The following is a 22,594-nucleotide window of genomic DNA, read 5'->3' as shown; positions in this document are numbered from 1 at the left end:
GTGTGTGTGTGTGTGTGTGTGTGTGTGTGTGTGTGTGTGTGTGTGTGTGAGAGAGACTCAAGCTGTTGGGGGTGGGAACAAAGCTTTAAATTATGCCCCCACTTTCAGCAGGCACCAATCATCTCTGTCAGAAGCCCCTAACCCCACCACCCTACTGCAGGGCAGAAGCCCTGAGCGCCCCCCCCCCCCAGTCTGATAGGTGGAGAATGAGCAGGAGTTTGGGGGGGCTCCGTGAGCCTCACTTTAACTGTAAAAAGAGCCGCATGCAGCTAGCAAGCCACAGTTTGGCCACCCCTGGTCTAGGCACACATCAGAATGATAGATTTAATCCGTAATCCCAAATCCCAGCATTTGTCCTGCATGGTAGTATGTAGGTTTCAAAACTTCAAATGTATTGGGCTACAAGGGAGCATGAAAAATGTAATCTAGGGTGATTTTAACAATAGTCTCGTGGCTTCACGTACCCAGCAAGGAGCCTTTGTGTTGATCACAGTGTGAATCCAAAGAAAAGCCAGTGGTAGCTAGTTAAGGGAGAGAGTAGAGAAGGAACATGAATTATGTCTGAGGCTGTTGCTTCTGCAGCCCGTGGACTAGCTGAAATGATGATTAGAGGTTTCTTTCAATGAAATGAGAAATCCTGTCCAAAGCATGTAATTATTGTCACTTGTTACCATACGAAAGATGAACACAGTGGGCCCATAAAAATCATGTTGTATGGGGTCTCTTCATTTTCATGTTATCTTCCCCAGCAGGTTTCATGCCATTTTAATTTCCTTTTGTAGTCACTGAGGCTTGAGAGATATGTTACCTTACCATGTGAAGTATAGTAATTTAAACGGGTATTGTATGTGTCTTGCAAGCAAAAACCAGACGGACCACTTATTATGGGAGGCAAAAAGCTTCCCTGGATTCTCCACTTTTTCCTTGAAGAAACTGCCTTGCAGATATAGAGAGGAAAATGTGTAAGAGCCCATATTTCTAATTTAACTCAGAGCAGTTAGAGAAGGAATGTTTAGAAAACAGAATAATCAACAAACGTCATACAGCTGTAATCTGTTATTTTTAACTGGTGGTGGTATACCATAAAAATATGCCTGCACATCACTCATTTGCCCTATTACCATATTATCTTGTCCAGGTTCCCACTTGATCTCTGCAGAATAGCTCCAGGAGGGGGAGGAGTGTGTGTGTGTGGGGGGGGGGGGGCAAGAAGGCCTGATAAGGCATTTGTAAATATTAAGCCGGTCCACCCCTGTTTAAGGCTGAGGAGTGGGACTACACCTTTTCCACCTCCAAACTCTGGGTTTCTGGATAGAAGCGTCTGTGTCATTATAAAAGGACAGCACAGCTCCAGGAATAGCCCCTCCAGAATCCACCCGGAAGGTGCACGGCCGGGCTGCGTGCTGCTCCGTGATGGGTAACGTACCTCGCCAGAGGAACACACAGCTCTGCAATGGAACATCCGGTTACATTCGTACCTCCTGCCTGGTCGGAGTTTCTGCTAATGAAATAGTCGTAAGGATACCCTGCCTCTCACATTTGGAGCTCTCAGTGCCTGGCAAACGTTAGTGAGGTCTCTCAGCTCCACTAGAAGGCAGGTCTTACGAGCCCCACTGTGCGGCTGGAGAAGCTGAAGCGTAGAGACATAAGTTCCATGCAGCAATGAGATCAGGAATTAGAGATCCCATCTCCCAAAACCACATTCAGGTCCCCTGGGCCTCACCCGCTTAAAATATACCTGAAATGGAGGCAGTGTCTCTCTCCTGGAAAGAAGCTAAATTACAAATCCCTCCAAGGCTTATGGTCGCCTGCAGGCATGTGTGCGCTTCAGCTGGGATCAGGCCATCGCCCCCTCCTAGCGCAATGGAAAGCATGAGCCAGAGTTTCTCACGGAGTTTTAAAATCATGTAAGTGGAGATCTAAGTAATTTTCCCTGTCACAGCGTTTGGCTAGAATAAACTCTGGGAGAAGGCTCTGATGCATATTTCATATCTCAACAACTGCAGTTAATGGAGAAAGCAGGCTCAAAGGAAGAGGCCGTCCCTGTATTATGCAAATACCACTTTGTTCATTCACTGTAGACACAAGGCTCTCTAGATAACATCCAGCCGATAACGATAACGGCCCCTCGCAGACTGCTGTGGAAAGGAATTCACTGAGGGAGCCCAGGCTTTGCCCGGGGCTGAATAAAATGCCTCCGATCTGAATGACATTTCCATGATGTCTGTTAATTGCTGGCTAAGCTCTCCACCCCCTCCCCGATTTTTGTGGAAATCTTTGCTTTACACTTCATGGCTGTGGCTGTTCTCCGAGGCAGCGGAAGCTCGCTTTGAGTGGGGATGCAGACGATAGGAGGGGGAGTAGGGTGGGTGATGTGCATGGGGAGCTACTGAGACTTGAGTGGGTGGGCAGCTGGCTCCAGGCTGGGATGGCGGGTCCCGGCCATTTGCATCTCTCACTAGCTGCCGGGGTAGCTGCTCCTAGCCCTGGCCCGATCGCCTAGGTTCCGGCCTGCTTCCCAGCCTGACTTCAGGGGCTGCAGCATCTGCTCCAGCCCCTCCACGTCCTGCTCTTGCTCCACGCAGTTTACAGGGAACGTTGGTTCCCAGATTATGCAGCGGAACAACCCGCAGGAGCAGAAACAACCATCAGGCCCCTTGATATTTCCATTGCAGCAGCACTAGCCCCTGCCATCCCTGACTGCTCTGGCGATAAGCGGCTGGCCTGCTCTTCTGGTCCTGGGCCCCCGGGAGCAGATTGGGTCGGCAATGCCAAAATCTCTATCTTTGGGGAGGGGGCATTCCCACTGGTGCTACCACCAGTTTCACTGCCTTGGTTGAGCGGGCATGATTCAAAACCCACTGAAGTCAATTGAAAGACTGATAGACTTCAATGGACTTTCAGTCAGGCCCCTAGTTTAAACCAGGCTCCAATGGCTCTTGGTGTCTATACCACTTGGCAAAACCCCCCATCAAGGTGCCTTGTGGAAGGGCGTTATGCTGTTGTTTGTGTGTGTGTGTTGGGGGGAACAACCAAACGCCTGCACGGTGTTCCAGCGACACAGCTGGAAATCTGATGAAGGGGGTATTGTGAGTATGAAGAGCTGGGTTCTTTCAAACCCAGGAGATCATCATCGGTGCAGAAGGAAAAGGGAACGGAGCAGGACAGTTGTGTTTAACAGCCAAGCCAAAAGCAGGCTGGAGCCATCCGTCTCGGATGGTTTAGACCCAACAAATCCTGCATCTTGGCAGGGGGGTTAGACTCGCTGACCCTAGCGGTCCCTCCTAGCCCTATGGTTCTATGATTCTGTGACTGGTGTCTGAGGTTCAGGCCTGTCTTAGTTACATGCTGTTCTTGCTCTGTCCATCTAGGTTTAAACTGCTGAGCCAGGAGGAGGGGGAATACTTCAACGTTCCGGTTCCCCCCGAGGGAGAAGAAGGAAACGAGGAACTCAGGCAGAAATTTGAGGTGAATGGAGTTTTCTCAGACACCCACCACCTTCCCTTATAGCCAGTACTACGTGGGCTGCCTCGAGTCCTGGGGTGAAAGGTTGTTCTCAGTAAAGGGCATTTCCACCCTGCCCTCATCTCACCAAGGAGGGAGGGAGGGAGGGAAGCTCTGCTCCAACCCCATGCTCTTCCCCGTCCCCTTTCCTGCCTGTGTAGCCATGGGGCAGGGCTTCGTTCACTCTTGTGCCCTTTCGTGGGTAGCCTGCCTGCATTCATCCCACCCAGAGCTGTGCACTGGGTTTGTGGGGGGAACTAACGAAAGATCACTTCAGAGACCTGAAGCCTCCCGGCTGTTTTTTACCTGGATGCATTAAGTGATCAGTGCAGAAGCTTACTAAATTCATGGGTATATGTGGAGGCAACACTTTTACTGTGCGTGCAGTGTTGGTGCAGTCTTGTTGGCCCTAGGACATTAGAGAAACAAGGTGGGTGAAGTATTATCTTTCACTGGACACTTTGTTGGTGAGAAAGACAAGCTTGCAAGTTTTGGAAAGTTTGTTTCTCTCACCAAGAGAAGTTGGTCTAATAAAAAATGACACCCCCCCCCCCCCCCCCCACTTTTCCTGTGTCCATGAACCCTCCCCCCCCCCCCCCCCGCCATGTTGGAACCCTAAGGAACGTTGCTGTTCTAGGCATTCGTTCTATTTACCCTGTTTCCTGGGACTCCATACATGCAAAAGACACCGCAATGAACTGAGGTTTTCTTCTTCTGAACAGCCATTTGTTTAATGACATGAGAACTTGCCCCAATTGGCCCAGTCTTCAAATAGCAAAACTCCAGAGTTGGCGGTTTTGTGCACAACATTCAAGCTTTTGATTATTGAGCTTGAGGCCAGATCTGCAGCTGGTGTAGATCAGCAAAGCGCCATCAAAGTCCGTGGAGCGAGGCCGATGTACGCCAGCTGAGTGTCTGATGCTGTGCAGTGAGCCCTAGACCGAAATTGGCTTCAGCAATGAGTGACTGCTGTGGAGTTGCATTCGTACACATGCATTTTCTCCATCTGAGTCCACAGCCCGGCTGAATATTAACTAGGCATTGAGGACACTCAATGGGATTTTTACTTGACAACCTTTAATTAAATTCAGCACAGTTGCTTCAAAGAGAGCTTCCAATATCTATTGTTTGGGCCGAGGAGTCCTAATATTTGTCTTCACAAGAGCACTTGGCTTGAGTGGGTATTAAAGGTTATCATTAGTAAAACATACTGCGAATCACGTTTGATCTTAACGTAAACATTTAGACTCTGCTGACTCAGTGACACTGTGCGTTTCTACGCCCTTTGTGTGTTTAAAATAGCAGCTCAGATATGTGGAACCAACGGCAGTGCATTATTTCATAACTAAGATGGAAAGGCTGCAGAAGGTTCAGATCCAGTATGCAGATTCACTAGGGCATGAAGTTGTAGTGGGGGGTATCAGCTATACACTGACGACGGTTGGTGCTGATAGGAGTTATTTCTAACTTATTGCATGAGTTAACCCTTTCACTTCTCTAGAACATTGTATTTTAATTAGAAAAGACTGCGATCTATGTTTGTTTGGTTTTAGTTTTTTTGGAACTGTGGCTTAGCCACCAACTGGAGAATCTATTGGAGGAGGTGAGATGTATGCACAGGATTCTTTTTGCTTATAATGTTATCTACAATTAAGCTAGAAAAGCATTGCACCAAAGTAAAATTTTGGATAGCTTTGGTTTGTAGTAATCTGCGTGCTACTGAGCGCTCAATCCAGAGCCACAGAGCTAGAATTTACAGTTGGCATGAAGCTGTGAGCCAATCAGGCTGTGGGTTTTTTGCTTTTTAATTGTTGGCAGCTTTTATATTTCTCATTTAAACACAAAGCTTTATAATAAACTCAGCTTTACCATTTCATTCTCAACTCTTTAGATTGGATCTCTTTATTAGGATTTGGGATTATACAATTTTTGTGTTTGTCAGCATGAACATAAATGTAGCCGGAAGAGGAAATCATTACGTTAATATACTTTCAAGGCTATCTTTTAATGTAAGAAGGATGAAGATCATGTCCTGTGATGGCCTAACATACACTTGATGTCAGAACAATGGAAGTGTTGTTTGAAATTGCAATTTTACTCTCAGTTTTGAAGTACAATATAATGGAATTTGTTAATCTGTTTTATCTGTAGTCTGTGTGGCTATAAATTAATATAATTAATGAAGATAAACTAAGATATTGATATAATTGGATTGGAGACCAAGCTTGGAGAGGAATCCTTAAGTTATTCTGCACACATTCTGTTTCCTACGTTGTGTTGTGGTAACCTCCAGTATATTATCTCACATATTTCGGGTGGTGATCTCTTTCATCTTTGAGAGGATGACACTTCCTGTGAATTGACACTTGTTAGGAACTGATCCTTAACAATTGAGTACAAAACGCCTATTAACTGACAGAAAATGCGGATGGAATTCTTGGAGGAGCAACGGGGCCCTATACACAAGTTTACGAGTTCCTGTTTAATACTGTAGATAGCACTTTTTTACCTTGCTTGGCGTGCCTGCGCAGTGACGCTGTCTAACATATTAGGAATTGGAAGCTAAATTAATTGGGCCACAGACCGGTTGGCAAGGCCAAGTGACAGCGAAGGTCAGATTGGTTATGGTGCATTTCTATGAAATGCACAGTGCAAATGCAATGAAAAATGGCATCAGCATCAGCCTAATGTGTCTGAAGGGCGGAGCTGGAAGCGAGCAAAGCCCCTTTTTGGAAGCTGGGTTCCAGGCGTCAGTCCCCTGAGAAGTGTCACACTGGTGCGGCACGCTGACCTACTTACACGCAGAATCTCTTCTGTAGCATTTGTTCCTTTCAGTGTTTCTTGCTAGTTACTTGTCATCTCAAAAAGCTTCTTTGGAACATTGGAAATAGTTGCGTGTTCCAGTTTACACTATGCAAACCCACAGCACTTTGGTGACTCTGTGGAGAAAATAAGGGGAAGGAAAAAAACCTTCATTCTGCAGGATCCTACCAGCTGTTCAGTTACTGATGTGTGACCCTCACAGCCAGGATGCAGACTGATGTGCTGCTCCGAACTCAAACTTGTGATAATCAGCTACTAGAAGAGACAGGGATTTCGGCTGAATAGCTGCTCAGGGGAATCCTTTTAATTGGCACAGGCAGGGCTGGAAAGAAACATGCCTGGGAAGTGGTGGTCAGAATTCATTCATGAAGGTCCCAGGGGTTCCTGGAGCTGAAGAGCGCGCGTGGAGCCTTGCAGCATGGACTGTCCCAGGTGAATTAGTCTGGCTTAGCTGCTACAAGCACAGGGTAGTGTCATGAAGCGTAAAAAGGACCTTGATGCGGGATGTTAATGCCACCTATAAGACGCCATGACTTGGCTGGTAGCAGCACCAGGGACCTGCTTCAAAGCCCATGAAGTTAGTGGGAATCTTTTCACTTATTTTCAGTGGGTTTTTGATCTGACCCGCCCCTATAAGAGCTTCCTGAGGGAGAATCTTTAATTTGGGGCTGGATAGGCCCCAGTGGCTCTTTTCTAGAATGGCAGTTGACTCAGTCTCCTCCCTGGCTTCTCACCATATTAAGAGCCTCCTGAAGGTGACCGTATTCCGTCTGGAGATCTGTAATCTGTCCTTAAGTTGTGTGTGAAACGAAATGGCTGGTCTAGTGGACATCAGTCTAAATTACACAACTATCATACATGGCCTCATTATTTCTTTGCTTAGATGTGTAGAGTCTCATAATGCTCATGTGTATCTTGCCTGCACATTCAAGAGGAAAAGAATGCAGCTTTAATATGGCTCTTGTTGACCTACAGCACTATGACTGGATAACCCTGTACTTCACACCAGACCGAATGTAACAATTAACAATCTTCCGCCTGTTCTTGGATTTGTTGACATTGCAATGGAACCAAATCCTAGACCAGAGAGAAATTCAGAATGATTTCAGTTCAGTATTCGAGTCCATGAGGATACTCTATCTTTCTTTAGTGCTTCCTTACAACATGGATTTGCTAGGAACTGAAAATGTGATTTAAGACCGAAATCTCTAACTTGCCTGTCCGTTCAGCAACAGCCTTCCTAGGGTGTCCTGAGAGGTCACGGGGATGCACTGTGACGCTAATTGTAATGCAGCCGGCAAGAGTTCTGTCATTTCAGTTAAAATGATAAGGGATAAAAAGAATCCACCAATCGATTTGCATTAGTACTGCTTGATCCTGCCTTTCTGGGCAGCACAAATCAATAGGACAGAGTTTCAGTCTTACATTCTGAGATGCTGTAGAAAGCATTGCAAAGGAAGTAAACATGAAAGGAATGATATGGAGCACTGCATGCTACAGAAGACCTGTTAAAACGCTTGTCTATGTGCCTTTTTTCAGCAACCTCTGGCCCCTCTGTTCTGTTTAGCATGCAGTGTAATTACTGGCTGAAATATTGATTGCCATATGCCTTTTTGTGGGCTTCCTTCAGACTTATGTCTGCAACTGTAAGTACCCTCGGCTTAACAAAGAGTTCTGAAACAGGCATAGAGTGAAGCTTGCATTGCATGTTTTGCCAATTTTCCTTATCATTTACCAGCCACTTGCTGGGACACCTTGATCGATGTGAACATCAGCTGGTATTGCATAGAGTCAGGTGCAGTAAATTAACTATGACAAATTGGATTGGATAATGATGGTCAAGTGCTTTTTTATTTTTGTGGCAACATTTGCAATGAATTAGTTATAAACCAGAGAGAGAACATGAGCATTAAGAGTGTATTAAAAATGTTAAAGGACTTTCACAGTGACTCAGACATGGGAACATGAGCACAATGATAGAGAAAGCAAGTTACCTTTACTTGAGGAGTGGTCAGCTGTGTTCTGTGGTCTATTATTATAGGCACTTATGTGTTTTTAATGGCTTTCTCCCTTCTGGTTTTGCTAAACACTCTGCCTGATCTTTCAGTAAAGCCTTCCTGTATTTATAATCTCATTATCTGCTATCCTAGACATTATTTTGGTATCACAAATTCAGGTTACACACTAGATGAAATGAGAGGGAGGGAGAACTTCCTTGAGCACAAAAACCTCAATTACTAGCAACATTAGTATGGACAACAGTAATACAAAAGACCTGTCAATATCACATTTAAAGAGATAGTTGGGTTATAAATTGCATTTAAGAAAACTATTAGAGACTATTAAAACAGAGCAAATGAAAACCCTTAGATTACTTTTTACTCCTTATATTGTTCATTTGCTCTTTGCATTTTCCTCAGCAGTGAAAGTTTCACTCTTGGTTAGCCAATGTCACTTTCAGGTTCTCATGCACTGGTGCAGTGTTGCAATGTTTGGACTGCAAGCACCCAAGGGTAATGTGTATTGTTTAAAATGTCATGGAATCTTCAATATTGGTCCTAAATTTTGTAACAGCTTGTTTTCACAGACCATGATTTGGTGTCAAATTTGACTTGACAAAAATGCTTTAAGACCATCTATACCATGTGGAAATGTTTTCCCCTAATATGAATATTCCTCTTCATTGTGCCTATATTTTCACCTGTATTAAAATGGCTCTGGAATGTGACCTGCTAAGAACTTTTACAGGCAAAAGTGTACAACCCAGGACGGGCTTTAGCTTGTTTAATTGTACAAAGTCTTGCTTAATTGTACAAATATGAAACCTCTTAAGTCAAATTCAATGCCCCAGACAATATTAATCCAATACCAAGTGTGCGTGGTTAAGAACACTGTGTTAAGAAGTGCTGAGGCTAAAGTGAAACATGAATCCCTAATTCTGTACCCTCATGTGCATGAATTATGATCTTACGTCAGTAAAATGGTCTTAGGAATTGCCCTTGCAGACCAGAGCAGATCCATCTAGCTGAATGTTCTGTTTGCCAATGGCTAATATCAGGTGCTTCAGTAGAAGGGCACTGATGGAATAACTTGACTGTGGGGAAAGTTTATTCCAACCCCCATCAAGCGTGGTGTCCACCCTAGGCTCCCCTCCCCCCGGCCAAACGTCCCACCGCTGCTCTCACCAGTTCAGCTCTGACCAATGCTAGCAATGGTGAGAGGCAAGCATGAGTGCAGACGAGGCTCCAGGTGACTGCTTGCCTTTCATTTCAGCTTCAGCCCCAGCACTGGGTGCCAGATGGAGCTACCCACCAGGGGGCCAACTAGGGGAAGCAGAAACCAGCCCTCTGCTGGAAGTGCCTGGATTTTATTCACTGTCACATGTCTAGTTCTGAATACTAAGAAAATACAATGGGTTTGGGCAGGATTCCACCTTAGCTAGAGAACTTTGGAAACGGTAAAAAGTCTAAAAATTACTTTTGAAAATTGCACTTTTCTGGGAGGCTGAATCAGTGGGTTTTTTTAAAAAACGATAGGGTTATAGATTTACGCACAGGTCCGAGGCTGTCATTCTGTTTGCAGCCAGTCTTGGACATAAGGCCGCTCAATGACTTCAACCTCTTCCCTGGAGCACTCATTCAGAATTGCAGCTGCAATTAGGCATCGATGGCTTCAGGTTTTTGCGACGTTTTCTTTCGTTTTCAGTGCAAGACCTTCGGTCACCTATTGGTAGGTGCTGCAGGTGACCTTGAATGGAGACTTTTATAGCAGAGAGAACCTTGCAATAACCAATTAGCACCAGCAAAGTCTTGGTGATTACTTGTGAGCCTCCTATCTGGAGGAGCTATGAGCGACACTAAAATTGAGCTGCTGGAATCGGGTTGATGGAATTTCATGCTAGACTGAGCTCTGTGCAGGCTCTACAGTGTGGCATATTTCTAAAAATTAAAACGGAATACATTGTGAGATAGCTTTTACAAATTCTGGTTCAGTAAGTTAGATAGCCACTGGACCAATGACAAGGCACAGAGCAAGTGATGAGCTTTAGTGCTTAAAAATGTCTTTTGCGAGGCTTCTTAATAAGCAGTTGTGATTCGACCAGCTTGTGTGATTGCTTTGAGGATGCGGAAGAAGAAGCACTGTGGAGTCTGTTCTCAGAAATGTATTTGTGGTTTCATGCATTCAGCCTGAAATGACAGAGGAGCCCAGTTCTCTTTAATATCAGATGTTAATAAAGTCTGGGCTGGATAAAAATTCCCCTTATTTTACTCCAACATGTTTGTATTTAAAGCCCTTTGTGCATAAGGCCAGGGACCCAAGGCATACAGTTTGCCTTTGTAAAGGAAGCAGCTCATCTAAGCCCATGTGGTTTTTTTATTCCTAGATCTTATCACTGTGCTGTTACTGATGAGCATTCTCTCATGTGTCTGGGGGGAGAACAGAGTTTTAAATGTTCCGTTAACCTGTAGCATGCTTGGGGACACTCCCTGGTTGCTCCCTCTGATAGCAATTTGTAAGGGCATTCCGCAGATTACTTACAAGTATTCCAGTCAACTGTGTCTTGATCTCGCCCACCACTTACCACCCCATTGGAGACATTACAGTCTGTATGTATTATGTGTGCTGCCAACCCCAACATAACAACATCTCCCCCATACTCTCTATGTTCCCCCCCAATGATCGACAACTGACTCTTCAAATCTTTTGTACCGTTTATTTTTTAAATATTCTCTGTATTGTAGCTGGAGCTTAGAGACTCCCTGTTCTAAGGAAATGCCTTCCCAGGGGAAATGGTGGAAGCCCCATGAACAAAGGCATTTAAAAAGAGACAGGACAAAGAAGTGGAAAATATGCAGTGTAGTGTCCCCAGGGGAGTGGTCTAGGTGGAATGTAATTGGTGTCTTTTTCTGTTTCTAATTACTTTTTCCATACCTTGAGGGACGCTCTCCCCTCACCAGTCAAGTTAGATTTTCTCAATGTTCTGAAAGCTGCAGGAGAGGAGGGAGACAGCCAGTGAGCTCTCCAGGGAGGAGTAATGGGTAGGGGACCTTCCAAGGAGATTTGTTTTAAAATACGGGGAGCAATGCTATGCACTATGTTTGCAAACCTACCAAATTGTGACCTGGGTGGTGGTTTGATTGTTCATATGGAAAAGGCATTCACAGCTCAGCCTAGTGTTTTGCCTAGAAATAATCCCTTTAACATACACTCAGTCTTAAAAATGGTCTTTCTTGTCATTTCACTTGATTTTTCCCCCCCCCCACTCTTCCCCTTTCAGAGAGCCAGGATTGGTCCAGGCGCCAAGGCAGCCGAGGAGAGGATGACGCATGCGATTTCCAAATTTGACAACAATGGAAACAGAGATCGGATGAAACTGTCAGATTTTAATTTCCTCATGGTGCTGGGGAAAGGAAGCTTTGGAAAGGTGCGGTCTGAGGAGGTCCATGTGTTCGTACATCTGTGAACAGTGCTGTGCTTGACTTTCATGTGTCCATAATAATTCCTAATCTAGGCTCTGTCACATTACTCCAGAGCAGCAGGCTGGGCCTAGGAATGATGCCTGGGAGCCTGGCTGGCCTTCGACATGTGTGCGTTCCCCAGCTCATTAGATGGCAGGATTGGGGAGAGGACAGGCCATATGGGAAGGGAGTTCGCATCTGAATTTGGCACGTGACTAGAAGAATGAGCGCTAATTGCTGCAGTCAAACTGTCAGCAGAGAGGAGAATGAGCGCTTCCAGTGACTGCAGCCGGGAAACCAGAGGGGCTTGGCTCTAGACTGTGTAAGCGATGTAGGCAGGACTGCCTTGGGGTCTCCTCTGCAGTACAGCGCAAGGGCAGAGAACTGTTCGGTCAGCAGGTAGAACCATCCCGTTGAAAACTTAGATACCTGCTTTAAAAAGGGATCATGCCATAAACACCAAAGCACTTCTTGTTCTTCCAAATGCTTCTCTGTGGAAAGGCTGGAGCAGTAGGACAGCCAAGGTTCCATTTTTGTGTCCTGGGAAATTCCACTTATAAGAGGCACCAGTGGTGTTCAGGTGCTGTCACCAGGGCGGTATCAGGGACTAGAGGGTATTGATTTAAGGTGGAGAGTGCTCTGCTATTTTGACCACCTTTCACCTGAGGACTGTGTAGCAATTTATCAATTTCTGATGCATCCCAGTCATAGTAAGGAATGCTGAAATTCAGGTATCTGGTTAGTTAGAGATTAAAAAATTGAGATTTTCTTTCTGGAAATAGGGTTACATACATACAGAGTGTGTGTGTATATACATGTGTTAAAGCTCTTTCTGTTCAACTGAGTGTTTTTTCCTCTCTAATAATTAAAAATCTACATGAACGTTTTAATTGGCTTTACAGACCAGTTATGTGCGGTAAGAGAATTTGTTTCTTCTAGTAATTGTGGGATTCTAGAGTCCTTATTTTTCTTAGTGGTTTGCCAACTTTATCAAGATTTTCATTAGAAATTTCAATCCTGAAATTGCTACTTCAGCTTCAAAGTCTAGACTAGGCGGAAGGCTGTGTTTCCGTTGTTGGTGTATCAATACATCGTTCACCGCTATGACAGATGGCCTGACACCAGACTGTTTACTGAGCTTTCTTAATAGAGGAATATTTCTCCACCTCAGTATAAATGTCTTGGATGGGGGGAGGGGGGGTGACAGTGTACCGAGAGGACACGATGCTAATATCTCTGATAAATGTAATGGATCAAAATTGTGTCCTTCAGGATTCACCCTATATTTACCCTCCTTTACTCATCCAGATGGAGGAAGTGTTCTCTCATGGCTAGAGTCAGGAGTCTGGGTTCTGTTCCTTGCTCTGGCACCAACTCATGACCTCGAGCGAGTCACAACCTCTGTTTTACCATCTGGAAATGGAAATATTTCACAGAGTAAATAATGTTTGTGGGGGCTTTGAGATCCTCCAAAAAGTGTTACTGAACAGCAAATGTGTTAACTTCCCTCAGCCCTTAGAACCATCAGATTCTCCATCCGGGCAGCTGCCCCAGGAGCTTCTCGAAGCGACAGCTCTGGAGAGGGTCCATGTTAGCTGTTTGCTCTTGGTTCTAAAGCTAAAATAGTAGTGAAGATGCATGCAGGTTTATTCTAGTTCTTTAGCTTTAAACAACAAAATAACACACACACCCCCATACAGAAAGCGATGGGCCCCCAAACAATTAATTAGTGACTGCCCAGCAGTATTAAATAATCACATGCAGATTAACTCAGCCAGTCAATCAATCCAAATCTCTCTCACACCCAGGAACATCCGAACCGGTCTTCAACTTTCCCCTGTAAGCCTGTCAAATCGATACTAAATGGAGCACAGTCACAAACCACCTAAACATTCTCTGCCAGCTGTGACCTCTCCCAAGTGCCTTCTGGTTTGTCATCTCAGACCCTAGCCAACTGCAGTTTAAAACAACACCACTAAAATCTTACAAATGAAAACTAGCCGCTGCTTTTGCCCACTCTTCCCCGCCCCCCTCCTCCTCCACCACACAAATAATCCCTTTGAAAGTCTCCTGCTTTGGCATCTGGGAATTTGGGAGTTTTTTCTCCTCTTCTTTTTATTTTGAGAAACGTTAATAAACCCCTCAGTTGGAATCGTGGCTTATGTAAGGGAATGTGACAGCAACTGTTCTATGGAACAGACTGTTATAAATATGCTAATTAGTGCTCGTTAAAACAGAACGTTGGTCTATGCGATTAGATCCAGCCCGGCTCCCACTATTCCCCAGTGGGAGGGTTCCCCACTTTTTTCCTCTCATCCTTTGCTGCACATTTGTTCCTTAACATTCTGAAATCAAGGAGTTCCAGCTGCGCGTCTCTCTGCCGGAGGGATATCTGGGAAAACGCTTTAGAGGATTTAAGGCTTTTAAGGACTGTGTGGAGAGAATGTCGTTTATTATTATTTATTTTCCACTTAGTAAGATGGAGCTGTTGGACATTTCAAAATTAACCATGCGGATCATCAAATCCATCCCAGCCCATGAGCTAGCTAGCGTGTGAAATGGGCATGTTGGCAGGGAGGCACTGGGTCTAAGGTGGCATCAGCACAAAACAATCTTTTCCCCCATAATGGGGCATCTTGTTTCCTTAGATCTGTCCAGGCTTCAAGAACTAGATAAGTTCATGGAGGATCGGTCCCTCGATGGCTATTAGCCAGGATGGGCAGGGATGGTGTCCCTGGCCTCTGTTTGCCAGAAGCTGGGAATGGGCGACGGAATGGATCACTTGATTCCCTGTTCTGTTCATTCCCTCTGGGGCACTTGGCATTGGCCGCTGTCGGAAAGACAGGATACTGGGCATAACGTTCTTATGTTCGTTGCTTGTTCCCCATAACTGCCCAATTGGATGGCTGAGCTCTGCTGTGCAGGTTTGAGAAACACATTCTGCCCTAGACATGTGCAGCCTGGCTAGCAGTAATTTGTATCTGTCACAGTAGCCTCCTTCCACAGCCTGTGTTGCCGCAGCTTAAACTTTCTAGCTCCATGTTTTGCCGTACGTGGTAAACCACCTATCAAGTTATTGATTTTTTTTTAGATTCAAAACAGCCTGTAAGAGCTGTTTGACTATAATTGAACCTATTTTAGTGAATCCCTGTTTCACTAATAAACTGGTTAACTCTTTGGTACCCAGAGCCAGCATTTACTGCTTAGTATTCTCCTCACTTGCATGCTACGGCTGGCAAGCATCAGGAAACCCTAGATATTGGCCTCGGTGGAGTTTAACAAACCTGTCCTCTCCTCATCCAGAGTTGGACTGCCTCCAGTTATTATGCTGAAACCTTCCCAAGCACATACGCTCTCTTACAGGAATAAATCAAGTTAAAGATCAGCTTCTCGTGTGCCAGAAAAGGAATTGCAATCTATCTTACAGACTGTGTCTGTAGGTGTAAAGCCACCGCAAAGACCGGCTTGAGGGTCAGGGGATGGAACAGTTCTCCTCTGGCTTTGTTACTGCTGTGGGAGCTCAGTAAAATAATGGCATCACGTTTCATTGAGTGAGTGTTTGGTCTTCAGTTCCACCTGGACTCAGGCTGAAATGTGCTTAGCAAGATGCTACGGCCACCCGTCGCTAAATCCAGGGCATCTTGGCCCATTCCTGGGCTGGGGACAGGCCCATCTGCTCCCCCTCCTTGGCTGCTCTGATAGCCAGGACCAGAGCAGACCCAAGCAGCTATAAATTATGGGATTCTCCTTGAGCTTTAGCAGGTGGAGGGGGAGAAGGGACCCATAATTCCCTAGGCCTGTTTTTAATTGAACAGTGCAATGTTGGCAAAGCCTCCCTCTGGTCTAACCAAAATTGTAAAAAGCTAAATTTATGCAGCTGGTTCATATTTTGCAGCTACTCAGTCTGTGACACGAGTGAGCTTGGGTTTTATGGCTTTTCTCTGGAAAGGCCTGAGCCTTTTGCTTCTGCAGATCAGGGTGTTGGCAGGATCCCCTGGCTGAATGAGTTTGGGTTATTTACTCTTCTGCCTGTCTAGGGTTGATTCTTTCCCTGGTGTGGGGGAGAGCCTTCATGTTTGGATCCATCACATACCGGTAATGATTTACAGTTGCTGAAGACTGCTCACCGGTGGCCGTTTTTATCTTGGAATTGAATCACTTTATGTAGAAGTTCTAGGAGGCGCTCAGCTACTGTGTTGATGAGGGTCATATAAGTACCTAGACAGATCAGTTTTAGTCGCAGTTTGCAGTAGGATGGCACTGAAGACAATGGTATAAACCACTGTTGTTGTTTTTTTTTTCTGCTCCAGTATTTATAGGGTTTCAGGTGCCGTGGGTGCTGCTAAAGTGACGTAGGTGAGTGTTGCAAGGAAGCAAAATCTGCAGACGCTACACTACCTTATTTGTGCAGAATGCCTCTCCCAGCGGTCTGGAAAGCACCTTCCAAACAGGCCAAGGGTCAGGTCCTGTCCTCGGTTATGCAGGTCTGAATTCAGAGTGGCTCCACTGACTTAAGTGAAGCAACTCCGCATTTACACTTGTGTGACCCCATGTGTCTGTCAGTCTGGATCTAAACACAGAGTAATACATTGACCCAGGCTTAGTAGCATACATCATACATACACTCTGTGCAAGTGCCCACTGATTTCTTACGCAGCTGCAGAGAAGGAACTCTGTTTTTCCTCCTGTATGTTAGTGATGTGGAACTGCCTGGCTCACGATCTTTAGACCAGCACACTGAGATGCCTGCCACGTGTTTCAGCGTTGGTATGCCATTGGAGAGCCACTGAATAAAACATTTACAGCTTAAGTAAACCCTAGAGCAGTTTTTTCCCATTTAATTTTGTACACCAGGAAACTGTGGCCTCTCATTCCATTGCCGACACTAAGAACAGTGATGTGGCAACAGACGTGCCCTCCAATTTGATGAGAAAGGTACACTGACATCACTTCGGCACCATCCATCAATCTATTGGGGGTTTTCACCCTGGAGGGCTAGGCTCCAATTGACTAAGCAGAGTCTGAATCCACCACATAATTATTTACAGTTACTGAACCCTGCACTCCAGTGGCTTTTATCTTGAAGTGTAATCAATTGTTTTTTTAATTTTTTTTTTTTTTTTTTTGGTGGTACCTCAGGGAAAACGTCCCAGTGTGTTTATCCCTCAATGAGCTTTCTTACCACAAAGATGCACACACTCTCCTGGAGGCTTCCAGGCACAGAATTTTTTAAAAGTATCCAAACTCTCCAAGTTTTGTAATGCACCATGATGCCTCTGCTTCATAACTGAGACGACTTCTGCTCTTGGTTTCAAGAAAGCAGTCCACTTGTGGCCTTCATGCTGAGACACAAGGTTTAGAGATGCCCTGTAGCCTTTCAGAAAGAAGTGTAGCCAACTGGAGCCCTGATCCTTCCAGACATGAACAACATGGTTTATTCACTCGCTTCCAGATAATCTCCCTTCTTCAGATGGCTTTCAGGAACCAAAGCCCATCCTTTTTGATCAGTTAAAATCAACTCTGTTAAAACATAACCGGGGTGACTTATAAACCTGAACTGCCTACACGAGAATGTTAAGGATAAATGTCAGTGATCACTTTAAAATATTCCTTAGTTCATGCAAAATTGTAAGTGCTTGCACAGGTCAGATGCAACAGACAGAATAAAGGAATCTTAACTGTGTGTTTCTATAGCACTTTTCATAGTCAAAGCACTTTACAGGAAATAACCACTTTATCCCTACAAATTGCTCCTGCAAAGTGGACTAGTAGAACTGTCCCAGTTGTGTAGCTGGAGATACAACACACACAGAGAGGGACTTGTTCAAGTCATGCAGTGAATTGACAGGAGAACTGCGACTAAATGCAAGAAGGTTCTTGCTCCTTGTCCCTGTCCCTCATTGGGTGACTTGCTAAACTGGTCTTGTGCCTACATTGTATGCGTCATTAAAAAACAAACAAAGACCCTCTAGCCCTCATGGAGGCAGTGGCCATCTGAAGTGCGGACTGGCAGCTTCTGCCTGAATTTGCAGACAGCCTAAAACAGTAGCTCTAAGAGGTGCAAACTGTCGCTGTTTGCCTCTGTTAGGGTGTCAGCTCTGAACCCGAATGGTGATGACTTAAATGTCAATGTTTGTAACTCACTGATGATTAAAGCTTACAAGAAAAAATGGTGGTTATATTCTGAAGATCCCCATGGTCAATTGTCAGTGACATCTCATTCTAGCTTCACCGGTGGGCAGAACTTAGCTCATGCTCAGCGAAGTGTTAACACCATTCCCCTCCACCCGCCGTTTGACTCCTGATGTCATTCATGAGCTAGTGAAGAACAGTCAAGGGAAACTAGGGACCTTTCATTCTGAGGCTTCAGGACATACCTTCTCCAAGCAATGGTTTCAAAAATACTAGAGGGTGGATTGACCTTCTCTCCTTTCCAAGGCATCAGGGTGCAGGACATTGTCCCTAGTAAGAAAGGACACATGCTAGTAATCTTCATGTTCTTGTCCTCATGGCCCAGTGAATGCCTGCCTCCACACACACATGCTTGTCAGGCTGCTGAGGTATTTGAACTTCAATTTGAAGACTGGGGACTGAAAGTGCTACTGCCATGCAAATAATAATCTGTCCCAGTGCCCATTAAGGTCCATGAGACTCTTTCCAAGGCTTTCCCTGAGCTTCGGTGCAAGCCCCAAGGGCTTGATCCTCCAAGATGCTGCGCGCACTGGCCTGCTATCTAGTAAAGTATTTTAGCACGTGCTTGGTTGTAAGCACAAGCGCAATCCTGTTGACTTCAGTGGAGGATGCCAAGTGACGCCGGCTGAGGATGTGGACCAGTACTGCGTCAGGTCAGTTGTCTGCAACCATTGTCGGGGAAGGAGACAGAACCGTGGTCTCCTGGTCTGAGCAGAGTCGGGAACACTGAGATTCTAATCCCAGCTCGGGCAAGTCCCTCTGTCTTAGTGCCGCGCTTTCCCCATCCGTAGGGTACGGGCAATACCATTAACCTGCCACATGGGGAACTGTGGGGATGAGTTAGTTGGGCTTTGATATGGAACAGCTGTGTGGAACTGTCAGGTGGTGGTGTTACATTAGTTAAGCTGAGTAATAATGAATGTCCTCACCAGCCGCGATTCTCATTTGAATGTGCAAATATTTGCCAAAACACTTGACCTATGCTCAGTCATCAGGGTTTGATCTACTAATCTTAGACAGACTCAGACGCATTCTGCTCTGTTACTCATTTAAATATAAAACTGCACACCTATGGGGTTATTCTCGGTTTACATCGCTGTACCACAGTAGAATTAGGCCCCGTGAACCTGATTTAATAAAACCCTTCCTAGCCCTACGGTGAAACATAGATATTGTCACTGTATTTAATCTACCTCCTGTGACACTGTCTTGGGGGCATCCAGAACTGTAAATTACCTCCTCTGCTGTGGCATGCGAGAGATTTGCTGCTGCTGCTGCTAGACTGTGCATCAGCTCTCTGTTACCAGCCCACTCCGCTCCTCTGGACTCTGCCAGCCCTTCCTTCACCATGCAGAGAACACTTGGGGCAAGTCAGTGCCTGAGCCCCTTGAAAGAGCATTGGTCTGCAGTGTCCAGCCCGTCACAGAAATTACCGAGTCCACTGTCTCCAGAGCGACAGCAAACACACCTTCCTGTTGGCTCGGCTGAGGATTCACACTTGACTATCTTGTACTGAGAGGAACATTTAGTAAAGCCAAGAATGAACTTATTAATAAAGAACAGCGATTCAGGTGATACTAAGCGAGGCTAATAAAAACAGAAAATGGTTATAAATAAACCAAAAGTCTAACATGCTTTCTAGTGACTAAACGTAACCGTCTAAAACTGCCTTAGACAAGGATTGCTCACCGAAAGTCTCCTCTGTGTCAGAAGTGCTGGCCAGCCAGGATCCAGCTTTTGTGGATATAAACAGTGCTGCTCTTTTTGCTCCCGCAGAGGTTTGTTCCCCCTCTTCTTATAGTCCAGTAAATCTTTGAGATCTATCCCGTGAAATGCACCCCGAGAAAAAGTTCATCTGCCCCTCTATTCTTCAGCAGCACACGCCATGCTGTTCTTCTCATCCTTCTGTTAGTTTGCTCTTTCTGCTGACTCAATATGCAATTATAATTCCCATTGTCTCTGGCAAACCCTGCTCCATTTACACGTGAGAGACCTGGGCAGACTGGCAAGTCAACGTTCCTTTATCAGCCCTGCCTAGTTTGCTTGGTTTAAACATATTTTCAGTATACACAAACAGCTTCTTAATTGTTATCTGGACATCCATCGTGCCATGGTCCTGATGACCAGCATGTTACAAGCTTTCATTTGATACCTTACACAACGTTCTTTGTAGATAAATACCATGCCAGCAATGTGTTAGGTGTAGTGAGTTGGTCAGGCCAGATAGGAGTTGCTGTGACAGAATCATGGACCCTCTCCTGGGGGCATTGCCGCGCTCTTAGGGGCACATCTCCTATCACCCAAACAGCGGTATTTTTGCTGGGATTCTATTCTCTTGCCTTTCAAAAGTCCACAGGATGATGCCTAGCTTTTTTTTTTTCCAGCTCTGCTATGGTCTTAAATTATTTCTGTTCCACTCTATTGATGTTCATTTCTCCTAATTTATTTTCAAAACAGCCTAACGTATGTTCTCAGTGTGACTAAGGATTTTAATAGTCTCTTTTAAATGTAAAGTAATTCCATTCCACTGACTATTTGAATTTAACACAACGAGAGAGAGAAAATGGGAAGCAAAACGTGGCCGCTGGTGAGCGGTGTTTGTTTCGGAAGCAGCCCACACCAAATTGAAGCAATGTATCTTCATAATCTGTGGGGTGTCGGCAGGATTTTCAGGAGTCCTCATTCGGGTTGATTTGATTAATGAGACAAAATCGCACTAGCAGGAGACGGCAGCCTCCGTTTATTATAATAAATAAATCTGCAGATTGACACAACTGGTTTAAAATATTAGGTGAACAAATTATTCTTCATGAAGTAAAGCAGTTGCTGAGTGATGGGCCAGATGAATAATTGTGTTTCAATTTACCCTGGGGGTATAAAGAGTGCCGCCTTTCATTCACTGTCAAACAAAGTGGAAGCAAATTAAGATAGTTGCATAACTTTTTACCACTGTGGTATTTGATGAGGACTCTCTGAATCTGAGGCTCATCCACCAGTGCTGCTTCCATTCAGAGCACTCGGAGAAGAAGGCTGGTCTTGTGGTTAAGTCCCTGGACCGGAGATCTGGGTTCAATTCCTGGCTTTTCCACAGACTCCAGGGTAAAGCATGTAGGGCAAGATTTGTAATGGTATTAGGTGCCTAAAGATATGGATAGATACCACTGAGAATCTGACCCACAGTGTCTCTGTACCCCAATTCCCCATCTGTGACATGAGGATAAAAGTATTAAACTACCTCACCGTGTTGTTGGGAGGGTAAGTATTTCCGAGATGCTCACACACCGTGGTAATGGGAGCCATAGCCAAATAACAAGCCCTAGGTGGATCTCCTGGCATCTATGAGGACAAAGTAGAAACGTAGCCCGGGCACAGGCACAGCGTAAGCAATTCTCCCGTTTCCCGCACAGGTCATGCTCTCGGAAAGAAAAGGCACCGACGAGCTCTATGCCGTTAAGATCCTGAAGAAGGACGTCGTTATTCAGGACGACGACGTGGAGTGCACGATGGTTGAGAAGCGAGTGCTGGCTCTGGCTGGGAAGCCTCCATTCCTAACACAGCTTCACTCCTGCTTTCAAACAATGGTAAGTGGGCAACCCTTACATTGCCATCAGCCCTGTGCAACATGCCCCTCAGAGAGGCCTTGTGTAACTGAGGGGTTTGTATCCAATGCGAACGTTAGTGGGGTGAGTCCCCCCCAGGCACCATGGACTCTAGACCAGCTCGGGGTGCTGTGAAGGGGAAGAGGCTCCAGTCACTTCAGGGCAGGGGTGGCAGGTAGAGACCTGCCCCTAAGATACCTCATCATCCGAATCCAAGGAGAAGGGAATCCCCACCCCCATCCACCACCCCAAGTTCTCCCCAAGCCTCGGGTGATCCTGAGACATTGCAGTGTGCTCTGAAGCACTATAGAAATGCCTGTAAGTAAATATATGAATTAAATATGTGGCCAGATTTTCAGCCCCCTTTGAGCCTGCCTCTGATTTCACACTGCGCTCTTTGCGCACCCAAAGAACCGTGCTTGGAAAAGTGCTCGCGTACGTTTCCCTCTTGCCAACCTTTCATGCACCAAACACTTCCTCCGGGTGTGCACGTTCAAACATGGAGCCTCAGGCTGGGAACCTGGCAAATTTATCAGCCAGCCCTTGATTGAATTAGACCTGGTCCTTAAGCCTTTCAGAAAGACCCTTGTCTAGGGTTTGAGTTACAGTCCAGGTAGCAAAATACCACTTTTGTCAGTATTCGCTGCTTGGAATTAAGAAGCTGAGCAGATGGTGAAACCTAATAAGAAATCCAGAAATTTCCAATTGAAATAGGCATCTTATTAACTTCTGCAAATAATAAATAGCATTTTTTTAAAGCCGTCTGTGGCCAGCTGTTGAACAACTTGTAAATGAAAACGCCCAGGTATTTGTCAGCAGGAGCAGGGAACAGTAATCGGTATAGTCTGCTAGACGGACGCCAGTGGAGTTGGAGAGGATTACACTTTAATATTATCCCAGCAATTGGATTTCCCAAACACATTCAGTGTATTTAAAGTGTGTGGCCCAGCTTTGCAGAACAGTAATCAAAATATGGCAGGGGAAGCTCTTTCAAACACCATCTTTGTGGCATCTGAA

At 45.4% G+C, this 22,594-nt stretch overlaps 1 protein-coding gene across 2 annotated transcripts in view; it reads left to right on the top strand.

The window, feature by feature from the left end:
- PRKCB (protein kinase C beta) overlaps nucleotides 1-22,594 on the top strand; it is a 227,428-nt gene that overhangs the window by 159,449 nt on the left and 45,385 nt on the right. For both annotated transcript variants that reach the window (XM_026650793.1, XM_026650794.2), the window contains 3 exons: nucleotides 3,372-3,468; nucleotides 11,606-11,752; nucleotides 21,386-21,559. In XM_026650793.1, the coding sequence (XP_026506578.1) occupies nucleotides 3,372-3,468; nucleotides 11,606-11,752; nucleotides 21,386-21,559 (418 nt within the window). The remainder of the gene's footprint in view (nucleotides 1-3,371; nucleotides 3,469-11,605; nucleotides 11,753-21,385; nucleotides 21,560-22,594) is intronic.

The sequence above is a fragment of the Terrapene carolina genome, unplaced genomic scaffold, assembly GCF_002925995.2.
Source record: "Terrapene carolina triunguis isolate 2854851 unplaced genomic scaffold, T_m_triunguis-2.0 Scaffold93, whole genome shotgun sequence".
NCBI lineage: Eukaryota > Metazoa > Chordata > Testudines > Emydidae > Terrapene > Terrapene triunguis.
Note: the sequence above shows the minus strand (reverse complement) of the source record. Positions and strands in the feature narration are given on the sequence as shown.